The sequence below is a fragment of the Geotrypetes seraphini genome, chromosome 12 (assembly GCF_902459505.1).
Source record: "Geotrypetes seraphini chromosome 12, aGeoSer1.1, whole genome shotgun sequence".
Classification (NCBI taxonomy): Eukaryota; Metazoa; Chordata; class Amphibia; order Gymnophiona; family Dermophiidae; genus Geotrypetes; species Geotrypetes seraphini.
The window spans coordinates 36,326,732-36,337,379 of NC_047095.1; the positions used below are offsets into that span (position 1 = coordinate 36,326,732).

A 10,648-nucleotide genomic window follows, 5' to 3' on the forward strand; every position below is an offset into this window, starting at 1 on the left:
TAATGTAATTTGCCACTAGGTGCCTAAGTCGGTAGGTGCCTACCACTTTGAGGTAGGCATGGTTAGAGGTAGATTCAGGTGCAGATGTGGGATGCAGTTCTGGCATGGATTGACTTAGGCGCGTTCATTTAGGTCAAGAAAACCCTAGCTTAAATCCCGCTAGGCATAATTCTATAAACGGTACTTAGTGGATGATTGACAACCCCGCCAAATGATGTCTAGGAGTTAGATACTGTTTCTAGAATCAGGCCATATTGAATACCATATAAGTTAATTAAATAAAAGAAATGTGGTTAACTTTTTCAATTAATGTGCATGTTATTACGTTTCATAGTCAGGTATATTTTTGCTTATCATTATTTTGTAAATGCTGTGTTAATATGGTCATTAAAATCAGGCATTAGCAGGGATTTAAATATAGCTTGATAAATCGACTCCTAAGTCATAGTACCAGATGCATTAATCATTTCTCCCAAAGATCCACAATCAGGCCTAACCCTTTAATAATCTGAACTAGAGCATGCAGATAGGATTAACAATTATATATAGGTACTTACTTCATACCCCTGTACTTATTCTTTTCTCCTAGGTCATGTGCAAGGGGTGCTCTTGCACTGTTGTTCCTTCTTGGTGCTACTTGGATATTTGGAGTTCTGCATGTTGTCCATGGCTCCTTGGTTACAGCATATCTTTTTACAATTGCTAATGCATTTCAAGGAATGTTCATCTTCATATTTTTGTGTGTTTTATCTAGGAAGGTAAGCAGTTTTGGGAATTTGGAATTTTTCTTGCAAATCTTAATGTATAGTTTATTCCATCTAAGAGTAAAGCTGCTGCATATGAATCTCAACGTGAACAATGTACCAACTAGTTCATTAAGCTGGGCTTTTACCAGCAGTATCTCAGTACAGAAGTTTAGTCACTCTTGCAGTATATGAATAACATAGTTTGCGATCTACCTTGCAACCTAGCAAGCTGCTGGGAGCCACAGGCTGAACTAACTCTGGATATTCAATACTGGACGCTACTGCTGCCCAATTTGCTGATTCAAATTGATTCACTGATTCACTTTGGTGAATTGATTCAAATCAATTCACTTTCTAAAATTCGATTCAGTGAGTCCTGACTAAAGCAGCAGCAGCGGTGGCAGTGACATAGCACTATAAACAGGTTTCTCCTGGTCTGCCCCACCAGGATCTTCCCTCTGCCATGTCACTGATGATACAGCAGAGGAAAGCCCTGGTGGGCAGGCCATGAGAAGCCTGTTCACAGCACTGCTTCTGCCAAGCTGGTCCCTGCTACCTCTTCTGCTACTTTAGGAGGCCCAAAGGGGTGGGTGGGTCTGTCAAGAGGTGATGCACAGGAGAATAGGAGGGATAAAAGCTGCTGCACAGGGGGATAGGAGAGATGGAAAGCTGATGCACATGGAAGGAGAGTGGAGAGGCAAAAGGAAGAATTGGTGTGGTGGAGATGGGATGGAGGAGAGGAAGGGAGAGATGAACCAGAGGTAGAAAGGGTTGAGAGGGAGATATCCTGCATATGGTGGAGGGGAGGGAGGCATGCATGGAAAATAGAGAGAGAGAAATATTGGGACATAGGGTAGAGGGCAGGGAGATATGGTGCATGGGACCAACATGATTTGAATAATAAAATGACCTGATAACAAAAAGAAAAATTAATTTTATTTCTATTTTGTGATGTATGTCAGATTTGAAATGTGTATCCTGCCAGAGCTGGTGTTAGACAGCAAGTGTGAGCTAGGATCTAACATAGAGAGAAACTTTTTTTTTTGGTTTATTTTGTCTACACTACAGCGCCAGCATGGGGCTGGAGAGGGCAAAGGGGGGATGGTGTGGTTGAAGAGGCTACAAAATAAACCCATCAGGATGTTCTCCCCATGGAGAACCTTTCCGGACTATCACAAAAACAATTTCTTTTTAGATCTGCATTTAGTGCTCTGGGCTGCAGTAGAAACCTCTACCACAGCTTAGTAAAATAAGGCCTTAGTCCCCATTCCTGTCCCATCCCCCAGAGCTCAGTCCCCATCCCCTCCCTGTCTCTGCCACATCCCCACAAACCATCTGATCCCATCCGCACAAGCCTCAAATAGTTTTATACTGAACTTATTTTATTAAAGTATGAAAAGAAACAGTATTCTGTACAATTGTCATTTTATAAATCAAAGTTCTGGCTGCCCAACTAGAGGAAGAGATCTTCAGCTGGCAGGGCTTTGTTTATCAACACAACTACAATACTACTTTATCCTAAAGCAAAACAATATATAGAGAGAAATTTTTTTTCTATCTTTGTTGTCTGGTTTCTGCTTTTCTCATCTTCTCGTCATTCTATTCCTTCCATCCACTGTCTGCATTCTCTCTGCCTCTTCCGTATGGCATCTGCTCTGTTTCTATGCCTCTACCAGAAACTGTCCATCTCTCCCTTCCATCTCCTTTCTTCCCCTCACATCAGGTATCTGTCTCCCCAATCCAGCTTGTGCTCTTTTTTCTTTATCCCCTCCTTCCATTCAGTATGTGCTACCCTCTCTCTCTCCTCCACACTTCTCTTCAGCGTCTGTTCCACTCTCTACTCACCCCACTTTCCTTCAGTGTCTTCTTCCCCTCTCTCCTACCCACTAACATGCAGCATCTGCTCCTCCCTCCCCTCCCCTCCCCCTCTCTCTCCACATCCTTCCAGCATGTTCCCCTCTCTCTCCTACCCATTTCCATGCGCGCGTTGCCTCACTTATCACTCTTCTCGATCGCATGGTTCAGCAGCCTCCTCCCTCCCTCCAAACCACCGTGATCTGGGAAGTTCCCGCCTTCCTCGCACATTCGCTGGTAATTTTCATTTTTCTATCTCTGAGCTTTTTCTCAAGTCACATGCAGCTGCTCTGAAACTTCTCTGACACAACTTCCTGTTTCCAGTTGCGTCAGATGAGAAGTTTCAGGCAGCCATGCGTGATTTGTGTAAAGTCTCGTGCCGCTTGGAGACAGAAAAATGAAAATCGCCAGTGAAGATGAGGGGAAGGAAGGGAATTGCCCGGATCGTGGCGATCGGGAGAAAGGAAGGTTCCACGTGATCGCGAGGGGTGATAAATGAGACAACAAGCGCAAAATACTTAACTGCGGGGACAAAGTCATTCACCGCTCCACGGGGCGGTGAATGGCATTGTCCCTGTACCCATAGCAACCAGTTCTTTTCCCTCCCTATTTCGGCGGGTTACCCGCGGCTACACGTGGCTAGCTGCGGATAACAGTCACCATGCCATTCTCTAGCTTTCTCTGCATCTAAGACACAGAGAAAGCTTGTATATCCAGTTTCATAGCTATTTGCATAAGTTCAAAGCATAATCTCTTATTGTTAGATGAATGTCTATTACCTGTAAATCCAGTTTGGTTCATAAGTATAATTTTACACATTAGAGGTACCAATCTTAAAGCTGTGACCTTTGTGTAAATTTTTGTGTCTATGTTTATAAGTGCGAGAGGGTCTATAATTTTCTACCTCATGATGGTCTCTATCTGGTTTTTGGTAGTACAATCATTGTTTCTCCCATAGTTCCTTTTAGAGTATCATCCTGTATACGAGCTAATAAACATGGAGGTAATTCTATTTTGTATTTTTAATAAAATTCCATATATAGTCCATCATTACCTGAAGATTTACCATTATTAAAATGTCTTAGTGCTCATTTTACAAAACTACAGTAGTAGCTGATGCTGCGGTAATTGCTTCGATGCCCATAAAGATTTGATGGGCTTCAGAGCATTTGTCATGCGGCAGCCACTACCACAGCTTTGTAAAGGGGGGGGGTAGTGCTTTATCTATTTCTTCAATATTTATTAGTGTTTCTAGGGCGGGGAGGTTGTATCTGATTTCTCCAATTTTGATCTATTGATTTTGGATTTTAAAAAGTTCTAATATGTTCAGGATGAGAATAAGATTCTGAAGAATATAAGGTATGATAGAATTCCTAAAATTGGGATTGAATATCCTGATCTGTAGTATGTACCTTTCCATTTTTATTCTTAATCAATGTAATTTTGTTTCTGTGTTTCTCCCTTTCAAAAATGTCACTAATATCCTTCCTGTTTTATTAGCATTCATATAGTAATTTGCTTGTTATATAAATATTTCTTTTCTTGTTCTCGCACTCAGTATGGTATTAATTGTATATTTGAGTTTTAATACTTGAGTAAATATGTTATTATCCCATTATTAATAGATGTTCCAATTTTTTAAGCTCAGCTTCAAGGTGTATTAGTTCAGAATTTTGTTCTTTATTTTATTTGCATATCCTATAATTACTCTTCTCAGTGTGGCTTTAAGAGCATCCCAATTAACATTCCAGGATACTGGTAATTGTTCATTAAATTTATAATGTTCTTCTACTGATTTCTAAGCTTCTTGTGATACATCTGGGAAATTAAGAGTCTAAATTCAAGAAAATTTGGGATAACTATGTTGGATCTCTAACGGTGAGGCAGGGATAGTAGATGGCATGGTCTTTGTCTTCATTTTTCTCTGTTTCTACTTTCTAAGTTTTAACACAGCTAAACATTTTCTATTTAAATCTAAAATAAAGCTTAAATAAAATAAAAAAATCCCTATCAGCACTTGTAGCCAAAGTTACAATCAAAGTCACATTGGAACACTTAGACTATCCATCAGAAGATTCCTCAAGTTCTCCAGGTTCCAAAGAATCCAAAGTTGGTAGAATCAATTCAAGAGATATATATAATCCATCAGTCATGCCTTAAAGAGATCTTTTGCTGATATACAAGTATTATGAACATGAAGAATATTCAGTTCTCTCAGATTGACACTCCTTATAGCATGTTCAATATTATCTTGGATTACATCGCTGTTAAATAATGATTGATTTGCTTGTTTTGAGCCACATTCTGGTGATCCAAATGTATTTGTCCCACAATAGTCTTTAAAGTAGCTAATTCCAAGTCCAAAGAATTAAAGTTATTTTCTATCTAATTTAAATGAGGAGTCAAATTATTAACAACTGGAAAGTATTTTTGCAAAAGTCAAATATAGAAAGCCATCTCGTAGAGTCAAGAGTAATTTCCATGGGTTTATGCAGAAGTGAACTGAGAAGCTTCTATATATCCTGGGAGACTCCTACCTCGGTCCCATCTTTAGATTCCTTGGAGTCGGAAGCCAAACTACTCTATCTTCAAACTAGAATCCCCCATCATCTCCAAAAGATTGTCCAGCAGTGACAACATCACATCTAGCTCCCCGGTGTAGACTTCCATCCTGTTCACCAGCAGCCTACACTTCTTCCAGCGAACCCTGTACTCCTGGAGCTGGTGAAATAGTTGTGCTCAGCAAAGAGAGTAGGGTTTGTGCCTCCAGTCTCAGTCACCTCATGTCCGAATGGTTGTTCTTGTCCTCCACATGTAGTTGCAATATTCAACAGGATCCACTTTGGAATATTATCTAGTTCTCTTTCATGCTGCTATATAAAAGTATCAATTGGGCCAGCAAACTATTATAGAAGGAGGCTGAAAAGGGCCCTGTCTCTAGGGATGGAACTCCTCTCATGTGAGAAAAAACTAAAGAGGTTAGGGTGGGAGGGTTGGAGGGGGGGTATTGTTTGGTTTTTTTCCTGATTGAAAACACTGGAAGGGAAAGGTTTTTTTTAAATCCTTTCTGTATTGTTACTGATTGATTACAAGTGCTTATTATAATTATTAATATATGTATGTATATTATTTGGCACTTTTTGTTAACAATACAGAAAGGATTTTAAAAAAACCTTTCCCTTCCAGTGTTTTCAATCAGGAAAAAAACCAAACAATACCCCCCCTCCAACCCTCCCACCCTAACCTCTTTAGTTTTTTCTCACATGAGAGGAGTTCCATCCCTAGAGACAGGGCCCTTTTCAGCCTCCTTCTATAATAGTTTGCTGGCCCAATTGATACTTTTATATAGCAGCATGAAAGAGAACTAGATAATATTCCAAAGTGGATCCTGTTGAATATTGCAACTACATGTGGAGGACAAGAACAACCATTCGGACATGAGGTGACTGAGACTGGAGGCACAAACCCTACTCTCTTTGCTGAGCACAACTATTTCACCAAGTTTGAAAACTTAATAAAGATTTAAAAAAGGGCTCTTCAGTTTGGAAAAGTGATAGCTGAGGGGAGATTCCATTGAAGTCTACAAAATCCTGGGTGGTATACAACAGGTACAAGAAATATTTTTTCACTCAGAATAGTTAAGCTCTGGAATGCATTGCCAGAGGATGGGATAACAGTGGTTAACAGAGATGGGTTAAAAAAAAAAAAAGGTTTGGACAAGTTCCTGGAGGAAAAGTCCATAGTCTACTATTAAGACAGACATGGGGGAACCCACTGCTTGCCCTGGTTCTTGTGACTTGGATTGGCTACTGTGGAAACAGGATACTGGACTAAAAGGACCATTGGTCTGACTCAGTATAGCTATTCTTATGTTCTGCCCACCCTTGTTCTTTCCCATCATGATAAAGTATAGGGTAAGAAGAGCATGCAAATAACAGCACATGGTAGCCATCTTGGATACCTGTGATTTGGTAAATTTTGGTTACATTATTGTCATAGAAATCAGGCCACTGTCGTGGCATGCACAAAAATAAATACAATTTGCTAGCTGCCTTTCAAAATCCCCTCAAATTTCCCCAAAATTATAATTCTGTCAAAGAGGATTTTACCTTGCCTGTCAAAAATGCAGGGGACCTCCAAAGCCTGATATTGCCCCTCTCCTGCATCCTAACACCAAAGGGAACCTAGAGCAGTGATTCCCAACCCTGTCCTGGAGGAACACCAGGCCAATTGGGTTTTCAGGCTAGCCCTAATGAATATGCATGAGAGAGATTTGCATATGATGGAAGTGATAGGCATGCAAATTTGCTTCATGCATATTCATTAGGGCTAGCCTGAAAACCCAATTGGCCTGGTGTTCCTCCAGGACAGGGTTGGGAACCACTGACCTAGAGTACCCCACTTTATTACACCAGAAATGGAGGTGCTTCAAGCATAGGGCAAGATAGTAGAGGTCCATGGAAAAAATGTTTTAAATTGCTGGCCATGAGGCAGGGAGGAAGCAGAGTTCTCTCCTAATCTATTCTTTGTATGGGCATGATCAAATGTGAAATCTTAACATGGTGTTCATGTGCATGCTGAGGGTATTGTGAATACCAGGTTATGCAAATGTTTACTAGGAATATTTGAAAATTTATCCACATATATTTCAAACCTAGTGTGATCTTGGTGAACTGGTCACACTGGAATTAATATTCAAAAAGGTTTAACCGGACAGGAGAGGATCCTGTCCAGTTAAACTCTCCTGAGCTACCAATCCTAGATATTCAACGCCAGTTAACTAGGTAGTGCCACTGAATATCACCGATAATCCTCTGTCTCCTAACTGGCTAAGTTGGGGACAGGCTGGGGATTGTGCATGGACTTAGCATCAGCTTAGCAGGTTAGTGGTGATATTCAGTCCACTAACAAGCTAAGGCCTCCTTTTACAAAGCCAAATGCTCCGACGCTCGTAGGGATTTTGTGAACGTTGGCGCATTTAACTCGCCGGCCCACGGTAGAATCCTCCACTGCGGCTTTGTAAAAGGAGTCCTTAGTAACCACATAAAGTTAAAAGGACCTCCAAAGCAGGCTTCGGTCTGAATATCAGCCAATGTTCAGTTAACCTCTGGCTCAGCAGAGATATGTAGATTATCAGTGCCAGGAACTGCACATGCCACCAATTTTAATATCCAAGGTTAGCTCACCCTTTGGCTAGAAGCTGCTTGCAAGCTACTCACTGCCATGAACTGACTACCACCCCACCCTACCCCACCCCCTGTATTTTTAATAAAAATTAATTACTGGCACTCAAGTGGTCTTCAGACATTTACAACTTGCTTAGCCCTCATCACAGAAACCCTTTCCTTTCATCTGCATGGTTGTTATTATTTGGGTTTCTGCCAGATACTGTGACCTGGCTTGGCCACTTTTGGAAATATTCTTGAATTAATGTAATTACCTGTGTGTTGCTTTTATTTCAGATTCAAGAGGAGTACTACAGATTATTCAAAAATGTTCCCTGCTGTTTTAGATGCTTAAGATAAGAAGGAATGAATGTGCGCAAATGCAATGATATTAAAAGAAAATGGATCTAAGCATTGGAACCGAACTAGAGTATTGCATATCCAAAGCATGGAGCCAGTCATTGTTCAGCAAATGACAAGTTATTTCATGCAGTTAATCTTCAGTTCCTTCATTAAAATAGGCATTCAACCAAACTTGTATAACTAACGATATGTACTGTGCCGAAAAGACAAAATAGAGCCAGTAGAGAGGGGCTGAAATATCGTGGTAAAGCACTGCAATTGAAAACCTCAGCCCAAACTCAACCATTTTTTTTTTTGTTTTGGGTGTAGTTTGTCAAGCCATAATCATATATTTTAAAGATCTTCTGAAATAGTGGGGAACAAAACAGCAGAATCATCAATCAAGATGATGACATCGATGTTGCCTTTCTACGGATTTTATAAAGATATATGAGAATTGTTTTTGGCATTTGTTTGATATATACCGTATACATTGCTACTCTTTTGCATTTTGGTCAACTGACTGTATACATTTTTTTTTTTAACATAAATAAATAAATAATACCTTACAAAAGGGTGCAAATGTTCAAAAATTCACCAACTTCTGCACCCAAACCTGGCATTTCTACTGTTTTATGAAATATGTAGTTGTTATAATATCTATTTTAAAATGATCAGTATTTCATTTTGTGTACAGAGAAGGTAATTTTATAAATCATTTTCCTTCCCTTTTAAGAAGCCGTGTAAGGCTTTTTTATCGCTGGTTGTGGCGGTAAAAGCTCTGATGCTCATAGACTTCCTATGAGCGTCAGAGCTAACACTGGCGCAGCTGGCGATAAAAAGGTCTAACATGGCTTCATAAAAGGGGGCCTTTGTTCCAATATGCATGTGTATAATTCCTCATAAAAATATCTCATACAGAAAAGTACACGCAATAGCAAGATTTGTATGTACTTATTTGTACATTTGCCCCCTTTTCTAAGAAACTACGCTAGCAGTTTTGAACGCAGAGAGTCGCACTGAATGTCCCGCGCTGCTCCTGACGCTCATAGGAACTCTATGAGTGTCAGGAGCAGCGCAGGCCATTCAGCGCAGCTCTCTGCATACTCTCAGCGCTAAAAAACGCTAGCACAGTTTTGTAGAAGAGGAGGTTGGTGTAGGTATGTTATGGGATGGAGTTCGGGTGGACAAGGATATGCACAATTTGCTGGCATATTCTATCAAATATGTGTGATAATGTATATTATACACATGTACATTTACAGCTGTTCCCAAGTAAATATTAGTATACAAGGGGTATGTAAGAAGACACATACCTGTATAAATGAACTCTTATCAAAAGGTGGAATAGCCACCCACCCTCTATGGGCCCAGGCCTATCTAGCTGCAGTACATCCTTGTGGTAGCTGGTGGGAATCCCCAAGTCCTGCCAGCTGAAGGCCTACCCAAAGCTAGTCAGCTTCAGCTCCTCTGCAAGCTCAGTTTCCGCACATACAGCAAAACCTGTGCGTGTACCAAAAACTGAGCATTGGCATCGGTGAGAGAGGAAGCAGCTGCCAACTGCCGAGTTGGCTAGGTGTTCAGCTGGTAGAATCCCCACCAGCTCAGGCTTTTATTTTGGCAGGGAAGGGGTGGAGGGAGAGGGGCAGGGGCTCTGCTAGAGCAGTGGTTCCCAACCCTGTCCTGGAGGAACACCTGGCCAATTGGGTTTTCAGGCTAGCCCTAATGAATATGCATGAAGCAAATTTGCATGCCTATCACTTCCATCATATGCAAATCTCTCTCATGCATATTCATTAGGGCTAGCCTGAAAACCCGATTGGCCTGGTGTTCCTCCAGGACAGGGTTGGGAATCACTGTGCTAGAGAATACAATTCATGCCACCCAATTTTACAGCAGGACCACCCAAATCTGCCGTCTTGCTTTGCTGCAGTTATAAAATATTGACCAGAGTTGTTTGCATGGTGTGTGCGTGCATGGGCTGAGTACAAGAATGTGTTTACATTATAAAACACTATGATTTGCCATAAAATCAATAAAGATATTTGAGAAAATAAATAAATAAAACACTATGATTTACATATGTTCTTGCAGGTATTTTAACAGCCTTACAGCTGAATTAAGGGATTACACTTGAAAACAAATCTCTGACATCCCCCCTTTTATCAAGCTGCACTAGAAGTTTGTAGCGCGAGATGACGCAGTAAATGCGCTGATACTCATAGGAATTCTATGCGCGTCAGAGCATTTACCACGCTGGCTTGTGCTAAAAACCTCTAGCGCAGCTTGATAAAAGGGGCCCATAGTGAGCAATCCACTTGTCTCTCCTTTCAAGAAGGTACAGATCTCTCAAATTCTATAATGCATGCATCTTTAATGAATACCCTTGACCCTCAAATGCTTCTCCAGCGGCTTCTGTTGTGTGCTAAAAGATGTACATGTGTGTCTTTATAGAAAAGCAGCTGGGCAAGATGCACCTGAACATCATAAGAACATAAGCAGTGCCTCTGCTGGGTCAGACCAGAGGTCCATCATGCCCAG

At 40.8% G+C, this 10,648-nt stretch overlaps 1 protein-coding gene across 1 annotated transcript in view; it reads left to right on the forward strand.

Annotated features, from left to right (window-relative positions):
- ADGRL4 (adhesion G protein-coupled receptor L4) overlaps window positions 1–9,750 on the forward strand; it is a 187,184-nt gene extending 177,434 nt beyond the window's left edge. Inside the window, exons 15-16 of the mRNA XM_033917216.1 lie at window positions 590–758; window positions 8,063–9,750. Coding sequence (XP_033773107.1) covers window positions 590–758; window positions 8,063–8,125 — 232 coding nt within the window. The 3' untranslated portion in view covers window positions 8,126–9,750. The remainder of the gene's footprint in view (window positions 1–589; window positions 759–8,062) is intronic.
- The last annotated feature ends 898 nt before the right edge of the window (window positions 9,751–10,648 follow it).